Genomic DNA, 23,625 nt, shown 5'->3' on the forward strand with positions numbered 1-23,625 from the left:
GCTACCCTTCAAATTATAAGAAAATTACAAAAGAGACCCTGTAATTTGAGTTATTGACTTATTGTATGAGTAAATCAAATCAAAACAAAACAAAAATAACTTAAATTTAGACATAAAAAATATTAGTACTGAATTATTATTATTATTAATTAACTAAAAACATGGATGTAAACTTATTAAGAAAATAAATATATAGTATTAACATAAATTCTTTTAAGTTAATTTAAATACATATTAAATACAATTTTATGCTGTTTAAATGTATAATCCGAGTATCCGACAAATAATAATCATCATTTATATCATGTCCTATATAATAATATATTTCTTTTTAACCCAATACTTATATATTTTCCTATTTATCAAAGTTACGTATGTCCTATATGATGATATTTTTCAATCCAATAGTTCATCATCTTTATATTTCATCTTATTTTCTTTTGTCAAAATCATTTCAACCGACTTTATAAAAACAAGTTCTCTTTAAGATATCATGTAAAAGAAAAATGTGTACAGTTAGAGTTGTAATTTTGGAAGGACATTTGACTATAGTTAAAAAGACCTATTTGCCCTTGCATTCTCATACAATCATAAAATATGAACTCTGTCCAAACACCCCAATGCAAGCATGATTTGCATCCTGCCTTAACGTGTAAGCCACGACAAATATTGTTGTAAATAGATGGAAAATATGAACTCTGTCCATTTATAAATTATAAAACTCAATAAACTGATGAAAAATTCACATAAACAAAAAGTCCCACAATAACATGAGTATATATTTTGTAATAAATTTTGACAAAGGGTAACACTGGAATTTAATAAAGTTTAAGCTTGAGTAACCATTTTCCAAACAAAATATGAAGGTGATTCTAGAGGTCTCTGGTTCTTTGCCTTAATTGATTCAGCTCATTCTCTATTTCAAGATCCGGAAATGGATATGCTGCTTTTGAGTTGGAAACCGCTGTTCTCCCTGGTGGAAGCTCTCCTTTCTGTAAAATCCCAACAATGCCCTTATGGAAGGAAAAATAATATGATAATTTGATGGACTTGTTTGCAATGGATCTTGGAGAAAGTGGTGAAAAAGGTTTTTGTTTATTTTACCTTAAATATTATTAATTTCGAAATGAAGCATATTTATCTGATTTTGTAATGAAGGGTGATAATGTCATTTCATTAATGTTTAAAAGGAAAAAAAAAAAAGAGAAAATAAATACCTTTGTGGTTCCAGATAGCTCCTTCTTTAAGCTTGCAAGATCATCATCAACTGATGAGCTCTCCAGCATTGCAAACTGCAAAAGGGTAAATTCAGAAAGAATGACTTAATCCAATAATATATTATAGAGAAAAAGAAAATATACCTTTCCTTCAAGATCATCAGTTGTTAGCTGATTAAGGGCTTCTGCTTGAGACTCCATGGTCATAACTAACATCAAAAAAAAAAAAAGTTAGAAGGGCATTCATGTCTTTTGTTTTGTTTTAAGATAGAAAGAAAGGGAACCTTTTTCTTCCATCTTCTCAAATGCTGAAAGAGCACTGCTTGTATTCACATTCCCCAACATTTCACTTACTTTTGTTGCAGTTCTATACAAAAAAAAAATACATCAACTCCAACAAGTTATATAGCAAAATCTCAATGTTATTAAAAAAAAAAAAACTAACTTTGCAGATTGTGCACGTGCTTTGAGAGTATCTTTCTTTGACTTAGCCTCTTGTATCTTGCTTTCTAGAATCTGTTAAGAGAAATGTATTAAAGATTTGGAAATAAGCAAAAAATTTAAGATCTTGGAAACAATATTTAAAAAGAGGTGAAAAATCTACCCGAGTGTTATTCACAAGATTATCCACAACACCTTTCTGCTGATCAAGTTGAGTCCTCAAAGAAGCTGCATTGTCCTGTAAAACAACACAAATATACAATCATATCATATATTTTTATATAAAAATATCAAAATCATTATGAGTGATTTATAGATCTAAAAAAAATGAAAAATGAAGTCTTACAGCATAAGATTTACGCCTCTTTAAAGCTTCACGTGCAAGATCTTCATCTCCCTTACTAAGAGCTAGTTGTGCTCTTTTGTACCTAAAATTTAATTCTTTTTTTTTTATAAAAAAACATTTATGAAAAAAAAAAAGAACATGGTGACTCACCAGTCTTCAGAAGCTTGCTCAGCAGCTTTATATTTGTTCTCCAACCGCTTTTGAGATGCCAAAACCTTCACAACCAAAATCATGAAATTAGTTTCATATCCAAAAGTAAATAAATATATATAAATAAATAAAAAATGAAAGTGTACTTGAGCTGTAGCTTGACGCATCTTTATTAGATCATCATTCATTTCAAGAACAGCTTGCTCTAAGATCTTTTCTGGATCTTCAAAGGTGCTAACAAGTGCATTTGCATACGACTAACAGATCAAAAATAACAATTTAAAACAAAAAAAAAAACTATATGACATAATGAATATCCAAATAATAACAACCTAACCTTGACAACTCGTGCAAAACGATCAAAAAGATTCATGCGAATCCCATAACATCTTGTATTTCTAGGGTGATCTAGTCGTACTCTAATCTTTAGGGCTCCAACTGCAACACAAATGTAAAATCATTAAAAGGACTTTTAATCATTTTTCATATATTTACTTACCTCTACGAATTCCTTATCTTTCATCATTGATTATGTTGACTAAATGAAAGGAATAGCAATGTGCTTTCAGTTATTGTTTGTTATGGCAATCTTGAAAGACACTGTTAACTTTGAAAACTCATCCACAAAGGTGGGATGATTATATTATAAGAAGAATTAGCATCGCTTAACCACTAACTTATTCACTTCAATCCGAGTAACCTTATCAACATCATTGAGAAAACGCATAAATCTAGAAGATTAAGGGTTTATGATTGACATAACAGAAAGTTTAACTAATGAAATTTGTACAAGTTATAACATAAAAAAAAGGATGAATCATGTTATAAACTGATAAATTTTGAATTGGGTCTGAGTATATTAATCAGTAAGTTACCTCCAGAACCAAAGAACGATGTCCTGTTAGTTGGAATCTTGCAAAATCCAATTCTGGTAGAAGAATCCTGTAATGAAGCTGATGTTGTTGAAGCGATACTTAACCCTGCAACAGGTGCTCTCAGTGCCATTGAATTCATTGATGAATTAAAACCAAAACCACCTTACGTCGACCAAAATCCCCAAATTGTAACAAGTCGGAAGATTTATTTTATATACAAAGGGATAATCGACGGTTTTCGTGCTGCTAGTCTTCTATGTTTTGGGGGTTTCGTACTTGTGGTGGTGATTGTATTGCAACCTTCGTTTGGGTTGTGCGAATTGCGATGAGGGAAAACTTGACGAAATTTAACCGAAGTGGCTATAAAGTATGAACCATGTTCTAAATCAATGGCCCAAGTTACCGGTGTCAAAAGTAGACAATAGCCAGTCTATTCTGCCCAAACTACCCGAATCCGATACCCGATAACTTGGGATTTCGAGTATTGCCATTTAAAAAAAAAAAAAAAAAAAAAAACTAATCGCTTAAATGTCAAAATGACACTTTCATTTTAATTTTTATATTTTATATGGATTTTATAGGCTAATTTTCATACATTATTTCAAAATAGTAGAATGATAATTGGATCTAGATTTTAAACGAGGCAATAAATCATTTCCTTCTTCGGTATGTATCTATCTAAACGTAATTGTTTGGACTACAATTCAATTATCGCATAGTATGCAACTAGTTGTGAAACCCGTATATTATACGGGTTGATTAAAACAAAATGTTAAATAGAAAAGATTAAATGAGAAATTTATCTGAATTAAAATTATGAAATAACTGAAAATGGAAGAAAAAAATGCAAAAAATAAATAAATTATAATTATGTGTTTAGTTATTACATCCCTGTACTAAACGGGTAAATTATAACAAAATGTTAAACACAAAAGTGTAAACTATAAATTTATTTGAAATTAAAATTGAAATTCAAAATTTAAAATTTGAAATTAATAGTCATTATGATAGGTTTAATTTATGGAAACTAAATTAATGATATATTGGAAATAAAAAAATGAAGTAAATGACAAGTGGAAATTAAATATTTTTTAAAATTATGACAAAATGACATGTGTCCAATTGAATGAGAGAATGACATGTGGCAAAATCATTCTAATTTATTAGGGTAGATGTGATAAGATTTCGAGCTAGACATTACCATACAATATCTAGATTTACAAAATCCCTAAAAATATTATTATTTTTCTGGCTTTGATCTTTATTTTTCAGTGAGATAGATTATGATTTGTCCATGTGTCATATTAACATGTCTCAAAGTCATATCCGAATTTTTTTGCACCTACCTGATATCCAAACTAATTAAATACCGGGTTAACCTAATACTCGAAATTTCACACCCAATACCTGACCCGACATAATTTACTTGGATTCAAAACGAGTCGGACGGATAGTTCAGATTTGATTATTTTTAAATAACCTAATAAAAACTCAAAATAAATTAAAATACTTTAACTTGAGATAATCTAAAATGTTATATATCCAATTCTTATTTGTAGCAACATATTATTAGGTTTTACATACTAGGTGTGAAACCCATGTATTACATGGGTTTATTTAAAAAAAATTAAATATAAAATTTTAACAATTTGAAAAGTTTGAATTTATAAGAAAAATGAGAAAAAATTTAAATTATTAAAATTAATGAGACTTTAATACATTGAATACATTACATATATAAATCATTTCTAATAAATACTTTACATATATATTACCTTACATATTAAATGTGAAATTTTAATTTAATAAAATAAATATACAATAAAATGACAAATGGAAAATAAAAAATTCAAAAATTCTAGAAAATGTCATGTGTCCAATTGAATGAGAAGAGGACATGTGACAAAAAAACCTTCATTTATTAAGGAGGATTATTATTTGATTTATTAAAACTATGAATTACATCATATAGAAAGTAAATATATCAAAAAAAGGTTATTCACAAAGATAAACTAATATCGTAATTTGAAATTTTAAGTTTCTACGCTTAGTAAAACCTCTTATATTAGAAAGTTAATGACCTAAGAGGTAATAAACTTTGATTTCCATCTATCTATCATAATAAATGAAAATGTTATTGCCACTTGTCATTCTCTTATTTAATTTGCCACATGTCATTTTGTTATAATTTTGAAATATATTTATTTTCCACTTGTCAATTATATCATTATTCATTTCCACTATATCATTAATTTAGTTTCCATAAATTAAATCTACTATAATAACTATTAATTTCAATTTTGAAATTTAAAATTTCAATTTTGAAATTTAAAATTTCAATTTCAATTTCAAATAAATTTACACTTTAAACCATTATATTTAACATTTTATTATAATAACTCATTTAGTACACGGGTCTAACAATTAAACACATAATTTTAATTAATTTATTTTTTGCATATTTTTTTTCTTCATAATTTTCACTTATTTCATATTTCAAACTCAAATAAACTTCTCATTTAATCGCTCTTATTTAACATTATGTTTTAATTAACCCGTATAATATACGGGTTTCACAACTAGTATATAATAAAAGGACATTGTTTCCATCCATTATTTATTCAATTTTTTGTTTATAAATTTAGAGGTTTCAGAAGACAATTTTCTAATCTTATATCCAGGAAATACTTTTCTAAAATTTAAAAGTTGAAAAATAAGGTTTTGAACCATCTAAATGGTCATGAAAATCTTGAAAATACCTTAGCTTATGGTCTAGCCATAAATTACTTATTGTTTGTTTTTAATAAGTACGAAAGTTTCATTAAATTTTGACACCAAAAGAAAGTTCGGCAAAATATGAAAAAATAGGGTTTTTGATACCGATTTCACCCCTATAGATTTAAATGCTTTTCTCAAAAACCAAGTTAAAAACCGAACTAGTTCTAACACAAGCTGATTTTGATTTTTGTTGAACAAAATATAATGTTTTGGAAAAAATTCTGGTTTTTAACACTATACAAATGGATTGTGGAGCATGACCGAATGGGCCCGATTTCAATGGTAAAATAAAACTTAGGCCTGATATACTGACCGGCTGGCCTAATTTCAAGCCCAATGGTGGTTTTGTGGGTTTATAAGCATAGGATTTAGGGTTTACCAGAGCTTCGATTTAAGAAAATCGCTTCGGTTGCGGCATCTAGTTGCAGAGAAGTGGCGAGGAGAGTAGCAGGCTAGCCGAAAATTCAACCGGAGATTTAGATCTCCCGCCGGACACCGCAACCATGGTATAATTCATGTTTATTTCTCTGCACTGTTTCTATGTAATGTTTATGTTGTACGGAAAATTCATATGCATGTTAGGTTAATTGTAATGCATATACATTCAATTGTTTCTTCATTCTTGATGATTATTTGCTTTTCGAAAACTTATAATTTGTTGGCCTGAATCACGAGCCTATTGCAAAAAAATCCTGGAAATATCTTGCTCGTGTATTGACCTTCTTAAAGTTCATGCTTATATTCCTCTGTTGATACTTTTGAGTGACATTCATCAATTGTCTCTTCATTTTCACAACTGAAGGATAAAGTAAAGAAGGCAAGATATCGTTTCAGTCATCATTATTTCGATTGATGATCTGATTGTTGCTTGTCCACAATTTATGCATATAAAGTTACCCTACGCTTATTTCTGCTACTTTCCTTCTAAATTACAACTTGTTAGCTTAATGTTTGTTATCTAACAAACCTTTTTCATTGTATTCAAAGGCTCGAGGATTAAAGAAACACATGAAGAGGCTCAATGCCCCTAAGCATTGGATGCTCGACAAACTTGGTGGTGCTTTTGTAAGTATACTCTTCTTTCACCTCTCTCTGTAATAACTCACATTTTTCTTTGTTTTCCACTTATTTAATCCTCAATTTTGGTTTATTCAGGCTCCTAAACCATCATCTGGACCCCACAAATCCCGTGAATGTTTGCCCTTGATCCTTATCCTTCGTAACAGGTTGAAATATGCATTGACATATCGTGAGGTTCAATCTATTTTAATGCAACGACATGTTCTTGTTGACAACAAAGTTAGAACTGACAAAACATATCCAGCTGGATTCATGGATGTTGTTTCTATCCCCAAAACCAATGAAAACTTCCGTCTTCTTTATGACACAAAAGGTCGATTCAGACTGCATTCAGTTAGAGATGAAGAAGCTAAGGTAAGTGGTAAAATTAGTCTAAGTAAGGAAATTAGTTTTGTTTTTAACTTTTTTTTTTTGCAGTTTAAATTGTGCAAGGTAAGATCAGTCCAATTTGGGTCAAAGGGGATTCCCTACATCAACACATATGATGGAAGAACAATCCGATACCCGGACCCACTAATCAAAGCCAATGACACAATCAAGCTCGACCTCGACACAAACAAAATCGTCGATTTCATCAAATTTGATGTTGGGAATGTTGTCATGGTGACAGGTGGCAGAAACACAGGGCGTGTTGGGATTCTTAAGAACAGGGAGAAACATAAGGGGAGTTTCGAAACTGTTCATATTCAAGATTCAACTGGACATGAGTTTGCAACTCGTTTGGGGAATGTGTTTACTCTTGGAAAAGGGTCAAAGCCCTGGGTGTCTTTGCCTAAGGGAAAGGGTATTAAGTTGACCATCATTGAGGAGGCTAGGAAAAGAAGAGCTGCTCAAGATGCTGTTGCTTAATTTTGGGTTTGGTTTTTATGTTTTTGTTTTCTTGAAAGAGGTTTGAAGTGTTATGTTTTTGTGTTACAAGTTATGGTTTAGGGCTATATGAGATCGGAATGCACAATAATTTTTGTAGCAAGTTGGTAAAAACTTCTGTTAAATGTTTATTTATTATTATGTTAACCTTTTGATGTTCAACTATATGTTTATAAAATCTCTCTCTCTCTCTCTCTCTCTCTCTCTCTCTCTTGTACCATAAGTTTAAGAGCTTTTACCAAATGTTGTTTTATATGTTTTTAATTGAGTGAATTTAATGGGTTGGGAAATATGCTATTTCAATGTGTTGTGGGTTGAGAAAAATAAAAGAAATAATGGATTAAGTGGGTTGAGAGATTTCAATGTGTTGTGGTTTAATGTTTGTATTTGTTTTTATTTTGATTATTATTTAAAACAATCTTAGTTATATTAACTTAAAGTTTCATTAAAATCGAATTGAAAAGTAAATGATAATAAAAAATAAGACATTTGAAAATAAAACATAAAAAAGGTTAACATAAAAATATCACCACTTCTATCTATATATTCTATTGTTTTGAAAACCGGACCGGACCGGCCGGTTGAACCGGAAACCGGTGGGGTTACCGGTTTTTTATCTCTCAAAAACCGTCTATATTATGAACCGGAAAAAACCGCCGGTTTTACTGAAACCCAGAAAAAACCGGGCTGGTTCAACCGGAATTAAAACCAGTCTATTGAAAAAAATACTATTTTTCTTATATCCAGCTCAAAACAAGCAAGCCGACTTAAAGAGTCAGCCGATTGAAATGTTATTTGGCTTGTTTTCTAAGCGTTGTTGGCCAGGCTCCATTTTATAGCCTTAGTTTACCTTTTAATTGTTTCTCACCCACCGATGTGGGATAACTCAAATATAACTCTTCTATATTTTTTTAAACTACTACTTTCTTTTTGATATACACATATTACACCATCTTTTTTCTTACACAGCACACGCATTTTACATATATTCACATTCACTTATTTAGGCTATTTGTTTTATACAACTTGGTAATATACATAGGCACATATTTAATCTATTCTTATACACATAACACACGCACACTATATATATATATATATATATATATATATATATATATATATATATATATATATATATATATATATATATATATATATATATATATATATCCGGTTTTTCCGGTTTTTAGGAACGGTCCAACCGGTCGGACCAGTTGAACCATCGAATCAGTAAGACAACCGGTTCGATGTCCGGTCCGGTTTTCAAAACCTTGATATATTCTTGAGCACCTTTTGAAAACTTGTCAAAACTCTAAAACTCTAGATACCATAAATATTTTTTGCATCGATGACAGAATTTCTAGAGTCTTGTTTAATAGCATTTCATCATTTTTCACAATTTTCCCAATTACACCATTTCCCCAATTACAGGTCACTCTATTAAAGAAAACATCAAATTGTACTATCAAACTGTACTATCATTTTGTTTGTGTGCTTCAATTTGGTGTAAATTTTCTCTTTGTTGTTGGAATCGCTATCTTCTCAGTTGGAGTCGCTATCTTCACAAATTAGATATATGTTTATCTTTATCTTTGTTTCAAATTAATCGTTATCTTTAAATCATTATATAAACTATTGTAATTGGTTTTCTGGAAGTTATGAGAACATACAATGCTTTCCTAAATTTTGTTAATTCACATGGTATCAGAGCAGGTCTGGAAACCCTAAGCCATGACAGGCCCTGCTGATGCGTCTTCATCCAAGACGCCCATTGATATCACGTCTCCATTCTTCCTCACTCCTGCTGATCATCCAGGCCAAAATTTTGTTGGAGAAAATTTGCTCCATGATGGAAATTACAGTGATTGGCAAAACAAGATGACAAATGCATTGTTTGCCAAAAACAAGATGGGTTTTGTTGATGGCACAATGCCAATGCCAAAAGAAGATTCTGATGAGCTGATGAATTGGAGGAGATGCAACACAATGGTTCGAGGATGGCTGGTAAGCTCAATGGAAAAGGAGATTAAGAGAAGTGTCAAGTATGCAGCCACTGCACGCGATATTTGGGTGGACCTTAAAGAACGCTTTGGAAAAGAAAATGCCCCCAAAGCATATGAGCTGAGAAGAACCGTCACCACCATACGTCAAGGAGATATGTCTATATCTGCATACTACACAAAGCTTAGTAGTGTATGGGATGAAATACAATCTATAAGTCCCACACCCTCCTGTGTTTGTAAAGGCTGCAAATGCGACGTTAACAAAGAGTTCATGAAGCTTCGAGAGAAAGAAAGATTATATGACTTCCTAATGGGACTAAATGATGGGTATAACGCTGTCAAGACACAAATTTTGAGTTCCACTCCGTTACCATCTCTTAGTATTGCCTACCATCTGGTCAGCCAAGATAAACAACAAAGAATTGTTGGGATGAATCGTCATGCTGGTGGTGATGTAGCAGCCTTCTAAACCTATGGAAAAATTGGTTCGAAAAGAAAGGAGATCTCGCAAAACTCTACCAAGAAAAGGAATGAAGATCGCTGGTGTATGAATTGTCAGAAATTTGGTCATACTATGGATGGCTGTTTTGAAATTATCGGCTATCCAGAGTGGTGGAACCCAAAACAGACGAAATCTCAAGACAACAAACAAAAGACACCATCAAAGGCTGCCACTACCATATCCGATAACAGTGTTGTACCAGGGATAACAAAGGCTGAATTTGAAGTCCTTTAAAAACTATTGCGGACCAATCAGGTTGCAGAAAACAGCAAAAAGACTTCTCCTACCGCCAACATGACAGGTAAAATCACTAAGGCTAATAATTCTTGGATTATAGATTCTGGGGCTAGTGATCATGTTACACATCGGGAAAATTGGTTAGAAAATGTTAAAACCAAAAGTGATTATACGTCTGTGACTATCCCTAATGGTGAGACATTGGAGGTTAAAAGGGTGGGTGATATACACTTGTCTAAAGGTTTTAGTCTTAGGGATGTTTTCAGTGTGCCAGATTTTAACTACAATTTATTGTCGGTCAGTAAGATCACACGAGATCTAAATTGCTCTTTAACCTTCCTTCCGGACAAATGTTTTGTACAGGACTTACCTTCGAAGAACCTGATTGGGATGGGTAAAGAAAAGGATGGCCTATACTACCTCGAACCATTCAAACAAAACGAAGTGGTCATGGCAGTATGGACTAAAAGTGAAATATGGCATAAGAGATTAGGACATGCTTCTGATGCAGTTCTTAAGAAGATCCAACATTTAGAAAATATAAACACTAGTAGTCATTTTTGTGATTCATGTATTCGTGCAAAACAAAGTAGATTACCTTTTTTATGCTTTGCTAAAACTTCTAGCTGTTTTGACTTAATTCATGTTGATATTTGGGGTCGTTATAGACATGCTTTTATTGATGGTGCACATTATTTCTTGTCTATTGTTGATGACTTCAGTCATGGTGTTTGGGTATATCTTATGAAAACTAAAACTAAAGCAGCATATTTTTTAGTCATGTTTTATAATATGGTGGAAACCCAATTTGGAAAACGGGTCAAACGGATCCGAACGGATAATGGATCTGAGTTTAGATCTCAACACATGTTGGACTTCTACATGAAACATGGAATCTTGCTTGAAACATCATGCCCATATACACCACAGCAGAACGGAGTTGTCGCGAGAAAACATCGGCATCTTCTTGAAATGGCTAGAGCTCTCCGGTTTCAAGCTTCTCTTCCAATCGAGTTTTGGGGCGAGTATGTCATAAATAAACTACCAACACCAGTTTTAAATGACAAAACTCCTCATGAAATACTGTTAGGAAAAGAGCCTACTTACAGTCAATTTCGAGTTTTTGGGTGCTTAGCTTATGCCCATAACAGTGTTGGTAAAGCAGATAAGTTCCAAGAAAGAGGGAGAGCATGTATATTTCTTGGATATCCTAATGGAAAAAAGGGGTACAAGCTATATGATTTGAAGAGTCATAGAATATATAACACACGAGATGTAACCTTCGTTGAAAACATTTTCCCTTTTGGAGAAAATTACAATAATAATGCAAGTACTAACGATAAACCTTTTGTTGATGCCATGACTGGTGCAGAAGTTTTTGTTGAAAATTTTGTTCCATAGGTTCAAACTCGTGAAGAACCAAGGGAGAATAACAATGAGACCAACAACAATCGCTCTCAATCAGAATTAACACAAGATGATAGGGGTGATGCTGACAATACTCCACCAATAAATGAACCACCAGCTGATCTTAACGAGGGATTACGATAAAGTACTCGTCACAGAACGATGTCAAAACAGTTTGATGGCTTTGTTACTGGTTTACCTCCTTCTCTCGATCCTACAACGAAGACACAGGTGGTTTCTAGAAAGCCCTTTCCTATCTCACAATACGTGAGCTATGAGAAGTTCTCCAAATCACACCATGCTTTTCTAACTTCCATATCAATGAACAACGAACCAAAGTATTTTTCACAGACAACGAAGGATCCTAGATGGAGGGAAGCGATGAAGAAGGAAATCGAGGCCTTGGAAGCAAACAACACTTGGGTCTTAACACATCTTCCAAAAGGGAAGAAAGCTATTGATTCAAAATGGGTTTATAAGATTAAATATAAACCCAATGGAGAGATAGAAAGATTTAAAGCTCGCCTTGTGGCAAAAGGGTATACCCAGATTGAAGGTATTGATTTTCATGAGACTTTCGCTCCAGTGGCAAAACTTGTTACTGTAAGATGTGCCTTGGCCATTGCAGCAAAGAAACAGTGGAAAGTTCACCAACTTGATGTCAACAACGCCTTTTTGCATGGTGACTTAGAAGAAGAAGTCTACATGAAGTTGCCACAGGGATTTTCTAAAAAGGAAGAAGATCGTGTTTGTAAGTTACAAAAATCCATTTTTGGTTTGAAACAAGCCTCAAGGAATTGGTATCAAAAATTTACCAAGGTGCTTATCAGTGATGGTTTTCAACAATCAAAGGCTGATCATTCCATGTTTGTTTTCAAAAATGGAATGTTATGTGTCATTGCTCTCATATACGTTGATGATGTCCTTCTTATGGGGAATGATGCTCATAAGATTAATCAAGTGAAAATTAACTTGCAACGTCAGTTCAGTATAAAAGATTTGGGCCCACTCAAGTATTTCTTGGGAATTGAGGTTGCTAGGTGTTCAAAAGGTTTTGTGATCAGCCAAAGAAAATACACTTTAGACATTCTTGAGGATTGTCACATTCAAGATTGTCGACCTAGTGATTTTCCCATGGAACAAAATCTTAGACTGATGAAAGAGGATGAAACTCTAGAAGTTGACGAATCAAAGTATAGAAGGTTGGTTGGTCGTTTACTCTATCTTACGGTTACTAGGCCTGATATTGCTTTCAATGTTAATCAACTGAGTCAGTATATAAGCAAACCTAGACAGTCCCACATGGATGCTGATATTAGAGTTCTTCGGTATTTGAAGACCACTGCAGGACAAGGGTTATTTCTTTCGTCAGAGGGAGACATGACTCTTACTGCCTATTGTGATGCTAGCTGGCTTAGTTGTCATTCCACTAGAAGGTCGTGTACGGGTTATTTCATTGATATTGGGGGTTCTCCTGTCTCATGGAGAACGAAAAAGCAAAGTGTGGTAGCTAGGTCGTCCGCTGAAGCTGAGTACAGAGCCATGGCAAGCACTGTTTGTGAGATTATATGGCTGCATTGGCTCTTGTGTGATCTGGGTGCCAAGCAGAGTGATGCAACTGTTTTGATGTGCGACAATAATGTTGCTCGACATATTGCAGCCAACCCAGTCTATCATGAACGTACGAAGCATGTTGAAATGGACTGCTATTTTGTTCGGGAACGAGTTATGAGTGGAGAAATCAAGATCGTTGCGATAAAGACGGAAGAACAACCAGCTGATATCTTTACCAAAGCTCTTGGAGCAAAACAATTTCATTACTTACGTGGCAAGTTGGGTGTTTGCAATCTGCACAGTCCAACTTGAGAGGGAGTGTTGGAATCACTATCTTCTCAGTTGGAGTCGCTATCTTCACAAATTAGATATGAGTTTATCTTTATCTTTGTTTCAAATTAATCGTTATCTTTAAATCATTATATAAACTATTGTAATTGGTTTTTTGGAAGTTATGAGAACATACAATACTTTCATAAATTTTGTTAATTCACATTTGTTTCAGTAGCAACCTCTACTCATTTTGTGATGGAATGGTTGGATACTTGGATGATTTTGTTCCAAAAAGATAACCCACGTTCATAGATGTCAACCATCGGTTCCTCCTGTACATTGACTCATGCAAGGGCCAAAGCCACTTGTTCTGCCGTGCTCCAAGGTGCAATTTGGAAGAGGAAAACATTTTGAGAGGGGTAAATGAATGTTGAATATTTGACAGAGATGAATATTGAAGGTTTGAGAGCCGTGAAAAATGGTGATAGTTTTTTGTATTCATTATGGTTGAAAAGTATTTTAAATTTGAAATTTTGAAGGAAAAAAAAACAGACAGTTTTTGAAAAATGAGTATATTTTTGAAAAGTGTTCGATTTTTTTGGAAATTACAAATATTTTTTGCTCTCCTCTACATCAGCTCACCGAGTTGGCTCGCCGAACTCAACATACTAATATGTGGCAGGTTTTTGCCGAGGTAGGCTAGCAATTGCCACTGCCGAGGAGATACCAAAGCTACAACCTCGAAGATGGATGAAATTTGATAGAAAAAGTTAAGCCGAAGAAAAAACGAAAATAGACTAAAATGTCTTTATAATGATACACATGTTATGATTTCAATGAAGATTGAGTAACACTTTTACTTTTCGAGACCAACAAGTAAACTTATTTACTTGAAATAGAAATATGAAAAAACACTATACAATTAGTTTTTTAATTTTTGTATATTAAAGGAACGAAATCTAAAGTTGACTTTGTTAAAGTATGTCCATTTAAGTAGTTTGTCGAACAGTGGCAGCAGGTCAACCAAAGATAATCAATCACATTTGGTAGGGAGCACATGCTCTATACTTGCCAATTTGCCACTATCCTCTTTAATTTCCCACCGTTATCAAGCGACTGAAGTAGATAATTGATATTGAGAAAAGAGAACCCCATGAATTATTATTGATTTAACAATCTAAAGGTATTCAAAATAATGATAATATGTGTTATATATGTTTTTTTTATATAATTTATAAAAAAGATTATTGTATATATTTTGTATGCAAAAGAGTGGAGGTGGTACAAACTACAAACTACAAACACAAAATACAGAAGAAAAGCCAACAAATCGTTTGACCAAAAGGCTCCATCACCACCTTCTAATATTTAAGTATCTATTTTAATTCGAATCTTGGATAAAAATACCAAAATTGGGCAAAAAATGCCAACAATCCTTCCTACTCATTTTGTCTGTTTATTCAATCTAACTTTACGATAGCATATTCTTTCACCTCATACATTAATTTTCCTTTTTCGTGATACAGTCCAATTAACGATATATAATTGTCTTTTGCCTTAATTAGAAAAAATAGAGCTCCTTTTGTATTGTTCCGTTTCTTGTAAATAGTCATTGTACAAACCTCGAGAGAATTTACATGTTGTAAACCCTATATTTTAATATAACCATTTAAGATAAATTTTCTGTTTGACAAGCTAGCTGATAAATTAGTTTAAAAATTAATAATGTTTGGTATAATAAATATTTAAAATACATATGATACAAGTTTCCAATGTGTATGTATTATTTTTCTGTTTGAAATTTAATTATTTATCATGATGTATTTCTATGCATTACAAAAGCAAACCATATAGATGAAAAGGAGGATAATGAATTTTTTACTCCGTTCACGTTTAATTCTCTTTATATACCATACTAGGTGTAAGACCCGTGTACTATACGGGTTTATTAAAAATACAAATTTAATATCAATATTTAAACATTAAATTTAATATCAATATCAATTTTAGAGCTCTCATTAATTATGACATTTATTTCATTATAAATATATCAATTCTTTTTCAAGGAAACATTTATTTCTCTCAATATTATAATCGAAATAAGTTATGATATGTGAACAAATCAGAAAATTATATGTGGAAATAAATAAATTCTAAAAATCTATTAAAATGCCATGTGTCCAAATCAATGAGGACATGATATGTGGCAGAAAATGAGTTTTATTTATTAGTATAGATATCATCAAATATAATTATTTAATTATTTATCAAGATGTATTTCTATGCATTACAAAAGGCAAACCATACACATGAAAAGGAGGATAATGAATTTTTGATTCAGTTCACGTTTAATTCTTTTTTTTTTATACACCATATATTATCAAATTTATTGAAATTGTTTACATGTTACTTTTGTAACCGAGTGGAGTAGGTTATAAGGTAATATATGAAAAACTTTAGCAAGCTGTATGATATATGATGTATAAAAAATAGACTAAATGTCAACAAAATAAAAAATTCATTATCATCCTTAGTCATTTTCCCGATGGAATATTTCAGTGATCATTTTACGAGTTATATGCATGAAACTACAACAACGGCACCTCTAATACGACATGTCTCAGCCTCTACACCAATGAATTTTATCCTTGTTAAAGAAAAACTTTCTTTGTAGTGAAATATTTCTACTTTTATGGTAGTCAACTTTCTTGTAGTGAAATATTTCTTTTTTTTTTTTCATAAAAAAACATGACTATTTAAATAGAGTTGAAACTATTTTTGAGGGTATGATCAAGTTTCTTTGCGCATTCTTAAATGGGTAGTGCTAAGCCTTTTATTTAAAACATAAAAATTTTGTCTCATGACAGTTGATATAATTTGAATCATTAGGCTCCTTTGTCTTGTAGGGTGTCACTTACTTTCTTGTCCATTGTTATTTGTGTTGTAGCAATTAAACATATTATATATATATATATATATATATATATATATATATATATATATATATATATATATATATATATATATATATATATATATATATTGTGAGTGAGTAAGGAATTGAAGTTGAAGTAGATCAGTTGTGGACAATGAGGAGGTGGAAGGGTTGCTATTGTTTCAAATTCAATAATTCTTTTATTTTATCAACTAAAGGCATACTTTTGAAGCTGAAATCATGCCTCAAAAACAAAGCAAAAGGTAAAGACCATAGATGATCTCTTTATCTCTCCCTCCATCTCTCCATAGGATCAAAGAGAAACCTGCATTTTTTGCAGGGTATGCACATAAATATTACAAAGTCCTTGATTGAAAGACTCAAACCTACGATCATCTTGCTTCCATTAAAAGTTCTTTATCTCTAATATATGTAGGTGTAACTGTGTATATATTGCAGGGCATAAGAATGGACTGGTGAGTCTTTACAAAGACATGGAGGCTTGTGGGGGATACGAAGATATACAAGTGATGTGGGAAATGGTTCATTCTTCATCTCATTCTTCAAATGTCAAAAAGATTCAACGCAACGATAAACCCTTTTATTGGAGATTTTGTTTGGATACAACTTAAGATTTTTTTTTTGTATCCCCAATACAGCTTTTTCCTTTTCAACCCAAATCACTAGTATTATTTATCTTAATAGGTAGGGGTATTATGGACAATTTCCAGCTCCATGAACGTGTAATTAGTCATAAATCTTGGTACATCAACATATATGTTAAGTGGAATAGTTATTTTATCATAATTGTCTTGGTATAAAGCAGAACATATTAAAACCATGACCAAAATTTCACTCTACAGAGTGCATGAACTTTTTTATAATATCAGCTCAAAGATTCAATTTGCGAGCAAAATAACAATTTTTTTAGTTCCAAATGCATTTTTGCATTATCTTGTGAAGTTAATTGATTATAACTTTAGCTGAGTTTTCATTTTCCATAACCTATACCCTTCATGAAATTTCCAGAACTTAGATCCCCAAAATCATTAGCAAAATAACAATTAATATTCAATAAACATGTTTCAGTTATTTATAAAAACCTATCTCAAACTAGCAGTTTGATTTTCGTTGAACCGGTTATTTAAAAATCGGTTAGGGATTTAACTAAAAAAAAGGTTTACTTTGTGCACTTCTAGACTAGGGGCCAACATCAGAATTTCTATTTTCTAAATAATCCTTAAAACTATGCGGGTAAAATTCGAGCGGATTGGTCCCTAATTCTACACTTCTACACAAAGTCACAAAATAACAAGTCTTAGGCCCATTGGGCATACACCTAATTGCTTCCAAGTTCCAACAGCTTGGCATTCTGAAAAATCTCTCAAATTCAATAATGATATGTATGAGTTTATTTGTGATTCATATGAGCCTTTTAATGGGACTTGTTTGGGCTTTAGATTTTGATTGTTATGAAGGGGGAACTTGTTATGACACCTTACTCGTCTTTAAAGAACGTATAAGTATTAGAATTGGTATGTTTGAAGGTAGTTAATATAACTAAATCAGTTTTTACTCGTCTTTAAAGAGCATAGTCATTTGCCAATTTGAAAAAACAACGATGACTATTATCCAGTGTGACAATTATTTGTGTTGGGTTAATCGGTTTCCCGGGTCATGGGTCGAAGTTGTGGATACAGTTCAATGGGTCAGAGCTTGAATTGGTCAAATAATGTTGTTACTATATTTCGTTATGCACAAGTTTTATTAGAGTTTACTTGGTCACAAGTGATGAGATTGTTTTTCCTAGCTTTTAGGAAGTTCACGTAGGGATAGTAGGTTAGCTACCTTTTCTTTAGGATTAAGTTTTTGTTTCTTATTTAATGTAACTTGTGAGATCAATGAAAAATGTTCAGGTAGTAAAACTCAAAATCTACATTAAGTGTGTGTGATTGTGTGTGTTTTCAAGGGCCTGATCCAACAATTGGTATCAGAGTGAAGGTTGAAGAGGGCCGTTTTGAGAGTCGACTTTCGAAGGGGAGGAGCCTTCGGGTGCAAGGCTGTCATCACAGCAGAATTAGGGTGTTTGGCAACGGTTTCTCGGCCGGACATTCTAGTTAATATAGATGGCAGAAAAATGGTCGTCGTGTGCAGCAGGTGGATGCAGTTTATTGTAGTGATTTTCCTATTGAAACAAGATGTGATGATGGTGAAGTAAGTCGCAGAGGATGGTTGTGGTTCTCTGTATGGCATGGAATGGGTGTTAATAGAGATGTAGGTGATAGTGTTGCTCATGATTTTCTTTAGTGCAGAATCTAGTGGCGGTGTTCTTGGCTGTTTTAACAGTAATTCAACGCTCCTATGGCATTAATGGCTCACGGTGGTGGTCGTGAAGACATGTGTTGACAGATGTAGCTATGGCTGTGGAGGTTCGATCCCAGAGATGGCAGCAGATGGCTGTTGAGGATGCTTTTCATAGTAGAGGCGCAAATAAAGTCAAGACCGCAAAGATGCGGTCTCTATCCTTGATCAGAAATTTTCCCGATTAAAGAGAGTCTAACCAGAAGCAGAAAAGAGAAGCGGAAAGAAATCAGAACATGTGGGTTTTGATTTGGCTTGCTCACAGCAGGTAAAAGAAAACAAAAGAAGCAAGAGCTTTGTTTTCTTGACCGGTGGAAGAGGACTCTCGATAGGAACGGGTTAGATCGGAAAAGGTTGGGGCTATCACAAACAAGACAAGGTGATGATTCCGGCGGTAGGTTGTGGGTATGTCACCGGAAAATGGAGAGAGTTACCGAAGATGCGTGAGAAAACGAATAGAAAAGATCTGTCAAAGCAGGTGGCTTTGGGTTTGTTTCGTTTTTGCAGGTGAAAGAAGACGAGAAAAGCGGGTTGCTTTGTTTTCTTGATCGGTGGAAGACGACTCTCGTTTCACAAAAGTGTTAGGAGAAAACGGATTTTGTGTGGTGACAAACAATAGCTGGGTATGGAGGACTTTGGACGTGACCGAGGTGAAGGTCAGGTGTCCGGGAAGAGTCGTGAATGGGTGGAGACTTTGGACGTGACTGAGGTGGTGGTCGGGTGTCCGGGAAAGGTCTTAAATCGAGATGAAAAAAGGGTGATTAAAGGCTGCTGTGAACAACCGATTAAGGGGGTGATTGTTGGGTTAATCGGTTTCCCGGGTCATGGGTCGAAGTTGTGGATACAGTTCAATGGGTCAGAGCTTGAATTGGTCATATAATGTTGTTACTATATTTCGTTATGCACAAGTTTTATTAGAGTTTACTTGGTCACAAGTGATGAGGTTGTTTTTCCTAGCTTTTAGGAAGTTCACGTAGGGATAGTAGGTTAGCTACCTTTTCTTTAGGATTAAGTTTTTGTTTCTTATTTAATGTAACTTGTGAGATCAATGAAAAATGTTCAGGTAGTAAAACTCAAAATCTACATTAAGTGTGTGTGATTGTGTGTGTTTTCAAGGGCCTGATCCAACTTTCAAACTTGGCTACATAGAGAAATGTTTGTTTCAAACTTGGCTAATAAATATACAAATTACGACAGTTAAAAAAAAAGTTTGATACTATTTATGTTTAATAAAGACACATCTATGACACTTCATATACCAAAAGACATGTACACACCATTTGACTTTAAGCAACCAAGGTAATGTTTAAGAAAATGAACTTTCCTAAGCGTGCATTAAAATTTGAACACTAAATGGAAGTATCTTCTACAAGTTAAGAAACAAATACTAATAAAAATGAACAAGTGGGTCCACATACAAAATGCTCTATTCTAAATATTTTGATATACGGTTTTGAACAAAGTAGTTGCCACTTTTCTACTTTTTTTTTTATCACTATTTATTATGTTTGTATATATAGCCTTCTAATAATACGCTATTAAAGATGGTATAGTGCACTTTGTCCATAATTGCAATTCAACTTTCAAAGTTTAGTTGTATCACCTACACTTGGGCTTTGGGCTAGTTGGAAGATTAATAAGACAAAGTTGAAGATGTGGCTTGGAAGCTTATATTTAACTACCTTCTAGAGTACAAGAGTTTCTACTTTCTAACATGAGTTGTAGTTTATGTTTGGTATAAGGTATGCCTTTGGATTCATTGTAATGCAATTTACCTTATCAGCACATAATTCTGGTTTGACTTTATCACTCATTATCGTGTATGTATGGCATACTACTTTTTTGGGGTATAGAAATCGAAGGTGGCGTTTTGCAAAGATAATAAAATGAAACAACCATATAACATGATAAAAAGTACACAAGGAAAAGGATTTCAATATTGTTTATGATTGTAATTAACAATTTTTTTTGTCTAACTATATTTTATGGTTGTTATTTTGAGTTTGGACATGTATGTTAAAATACAATATAATATCTATGATATATATTTTTGTTATGGTTAAATGGAATAAACAATGTCTATAAATAACAATTGTTTTTAGTGTAAAAATGATGCATTTTGAGTGTAAAAAAGATTTCCATTATTGTAATTAAAATCATAATAGTTGCATCTGAGTGTAAAAAAGGTTATGACGTTTATAACTAAAACCATAAGAGTGTAAAAAGGTTGCATTTTTGTGACTACAACAATAATAAAAGTTGCATTTGAGTGTAAAGAAACTTGTATTTGAGTATAAAAATGTTGCACTAAAATGGTTGAATTTTTATAAAAATTGCAACTTTTTTAAAAAAATCGTACACATTTTCTAACAAAATGGTTTAAGCATAATATTAACTAGTGTTGTAATCATTTGCCGTGAATTTGTCGGTCTTATTTTGTCATAGCCTTTTTGGCTATTCTTGTATGACATCTAGTTACACGTTCTATTTTTTAAGATAATCTCCAATGGAAGGTCTGATTATTTAGATCAATCCCATATAATGTTTTTTTATACTACGAAAGAAGTTAAATTTTTAGGTTATATATGTATCAAATACATTTATTCTACTAGATGTGTTTTGGGATATTCACAAAACTAACCTTTTTCAATAAGTAGGTATCACATAATAACATCTTTTTTAGGAAACACCAAAATGTCTATGAAGATCGAAATTTGTAAATTTTGAACTATATTATAGATTTTTGAACATCATACATATATAAAAAAAACTAGGTTATAACCCGTGGACACCACGGATGAAAAAGTTAAAATTAATTTTAATTAAATTATAACTTAATAATTGAGCAATGATTATAAAAAAAAATTAATAATTAATAAATATATGTTTTTCAGTAATTTCATTATGATATAGCGATTAGTTGAAATTACGAAAGTATAGTTGTTTGAGTATTCGATCGACAATTGTATTATTAGATATGTTAGAAAATTATCATTTTGTAGAATGCAATATAAATTTAAATAAAACAAAAACATAAATTGTTATAAATAATAAAATTGTTCAAAGTTTTATAAATTTAAAAAATGCAATATTTATTTTTTTTAGTTAAAATGACATTTTGTCCGTTTTTATAAATTATGTCATTCTTATCATTTTATTATATTTTTTAATTTGACATACCTTAATTGAAAAAAAAAAGGAGTGATATGAAACATTTAAAATATACAGTTTGATTTTTTTAGTCAAAATGACTATTTTGACATTTTTGTCCAATTTAATCAATTTATTGTCGGTTCTTTATTTTTTTCATTCTTCAAAATTTATACCACTTAAACAGAAATAGGAAGTATAATTTTATCCCTTTAAAATTTTATTTTGAACACTTTTGCCAATTTCATCAATTTTATTAATTTGTTGTAGGCCATTTTTTGTCATTTTAAACATTTTTGTCAATTTGACATTTATTATTAATTTTTTTTGTTGTTTACATGTATTCATAGCACAAATATCAGAACACATCTATTTTATTTTTTTTTAGTTTTTGTATCTATAGTCATACCAGGGATGCAAAACTTATCCTTTGCAGGAACCATTTAGGTAGTTAATATTATTGTTGGGACCAATTTTTAAAAATTTCAATATCTAGGGACCATTGTTGGAACTTGTTTTTTTAGAGGGACAAACACATGAAATAAAAATGCTACATTGTTGGAATTAGTTTTTTTTTTCTTTTGTATAAGTATACAAATCTCTAATTATTTTAATGAAAGGAACATTTTTGTATTCTTTTTTACATCACATACAAAGACAGCAATACATAAACATATAAAAAGTACGATACTTAATCTAAAATGAGCAAATTTGACAATTTATTATAACCATGACACTTTGAAAAAAAAATTAAATTGTATTTTTTTTTTTGATTTTTAAAGTGTACTTACAACAACAAATAACAACACTCTTATTATTATTATTATTATTATTATTATTATTATTATTATTATTATTATTATTCATTTTTTTACCTGCACTCATAACAATAATACCAACAAACTTTCTTTTTTCTTTTTTGTTTTTTACATGTACTGAGATCAAGTAATAGAAATGTACATCCCACCTTATGTAGAAGCTGGAGAAAAATTAATTTTGTAGACATTCTAGGTTAATTAAAAAGTTACAAATAATCAATATATCATCAGCAGTCGATGTACTTTGTGTTTTTTTAATATCTTATTGATAATTTTAATAAAAAAAACAAACTAAAAGGTCATCATCATATATCTCAAGCTCAGTTTCGACAACACTACTACACCAAAATACATTGATATCAACACACTAACAAATTGCATGATTTCTGGTCATTTTTTTAATGTATTTTTTTTTACCATTTCAGCAAAATATATTGTTGTAAACATTTCCTGTCAAAAGTTGGCTAAAATAACCATTATAATTTTTTCTCATTTTCACCAAAATGAATTTCAAAAAAGCACCCTAACATATTCGATGAATTCCTATAAAAAATTACAAAAACGGACATCTAGACAAAAATGTATGTTATAAAAATGCCTATTTTGATCTTTATAAACTTGATAAAAG

General features: G+C 31.8%; 3 protein-coding genes, 1 long non-coding RNA gene and 1 other non-coding gene across 5 annotated transcripts; 4 read left to right on the forward strand and 1 right to left on the reverse strand.

Moving 5' to 3' along the window:
* Positions 1-685: 685 nt before the first annotated feature.
* LOC111906748 (probable membrane-associated 30 kDa protein, chloroplastic) lies at positions 686-3,525 on the reverse strand. The gene is made up of 11 exons (XM_023902517.3): positions 3,030-3,525; positions 2,492-2,592; positions 2,301-2,411; positions 2,155-2,219; positions 2,005-2,086; positions 1,822-1,896; positions 1,663-1,733; positions 1,502-1,584; positions 1,362-1,426; positions 1,218-1,292; positions 686-992 (listed from the first exon to the last, which is right to left on the reverse strand). Exons 1-11 carry the CDS (start codon positions 3,166-3,168, stop codon positions 873-875), a joined length of 987 nt encoding a protein of 328 aa, XP_023758285.1. The 5' UTR covers positions 3,169-3,525; the 3' UTR covers positions 686-872.
* A 2,631-nt stretch (positions 3,526-6,156) lies between these two features.
* Positions 6,157-7,916, forward strand: LOC111906746 (40S ribosomal protein S4-1). Its single transcript, XM_023902516.3, has 4 exons — positions 6,157-6,313; positions 6,795-6,872; positions 6,963-7,241; positions 7,305-7,916. Exons 1-4 carry the CDS (start codon positions 6,311-6,313, stop codon positions 7,734-7,736), a joined length of 792 nt encoding a protein of 263 aa, XP_023758284.1. The 5' UTR covers positions 6,157-6,310; the 3' UTR covers positions 7,737-7,916.
* Positions 6,560-6,685, forward strand: LOC111906768 (small nucleolar RNA snoR111). Its single transcript, XR_002855340.1, has one exon. It is a non-coding gene; the product is annotated as a small nucleolar RNA snoR111 (small nucleolar RNA).
* Positions 7,917-9,488: 1,572 nt separating the features above from the next.
* Positions 9,489-10,229, forward strand: LOC111906730 (uncharacterized). The gene has a single exon (XM_023902500.1). The coding sequence runs from the start codon at positions 9,489-9,491 to the stop codon at positions 10,227-10,229; it is 741 nt and encodes a 246-aa protein (XP_023758268.1).
* Positions 10,230-16,798: 6,569 nt separating this feature from the next.
* Positions 16,799-17,528, forward strand: LOC128128754 (uncharacterized). Its single transcript, XR_008226776.1, has 2 exons — positions 16,799-16,931; positions 17,128-17,528. It is a non-coding gene; the product is annotated as an uncharacterized LOC128128754 (long non-coding RNA).
* The last annotated feature ends 6,097 nt before the right edge of the window (positions 17,529-23,625 follow it).

This window comes from Lactuca sativa, chromosome 9 (assembly GCF_002870075.4).
Source record: "Lactuca sativa cultivar Salinas chromosome 9, Lsat_Salinas_v11, whole genome shotgun sequence".
In the NCBI taxonomy this organism is placed as follows: domain Eukaryota; kingdom Viridiplantae; phylum Streptophyta; class Magnoliopsida; order Asterales; family Asteraceae; genus Lactuca; species Lactuca sativa.

What these genes read in the sequence shown, in the direction of transcription:
- LOC111906730 (XM_023902500.1), top strand. Translation starts at nt 9,489, where the DNA reads ATGACAGGCCCTGCTGATGCGTCTTCATCCAAGACGCCCATTGATATC.
- LOC111906748 (XM_023902517.3), bottom strand. Translation starts at nt 3,168, where the DNA reads ATGAATTCAATGGCACTGAGAGCACCTGTTGCAGGGTTAAGTATCGCT. An exon ending in GAGCAAGCTTCTGAAGACTG is followed by an intron (nt 2,087 to 2,154) that starts GTGAGTCACCAT and finishes ATTAAATTTTAG; the next exon opens with GTACAAAAGAGCACAACTAG. An exon ending in AGAGGCGTAAATCTTATGCT is followed by an intron (nt 1,897 to 2,004) that starts GTAAGACTTCAT and finishes GTTGTTTTACAG; the next exon opens with GACAATGCAGCTTCTTTGAG.
- LOC111906746 (XM_023902516.3), top strand. An exon ending in ACAAACTTGGTGGTGCTTTT is followed by an intron (nt 6,873 to 6,962) that starts GTAAGTATACTC and finishes TGGTTTATTCAG; the next exon opens with GCTCCTAAACCATCATCTGG. An exon ending in TTAGAGATGAAGAAGCTAAG is followed by an intron (nt 7,242 to 7,304) that starts GTAAGTGGTAAA and finishes TTTTTTTTGCAG; the next exon opens with TTTAAATTGTGCAAGGTAAG.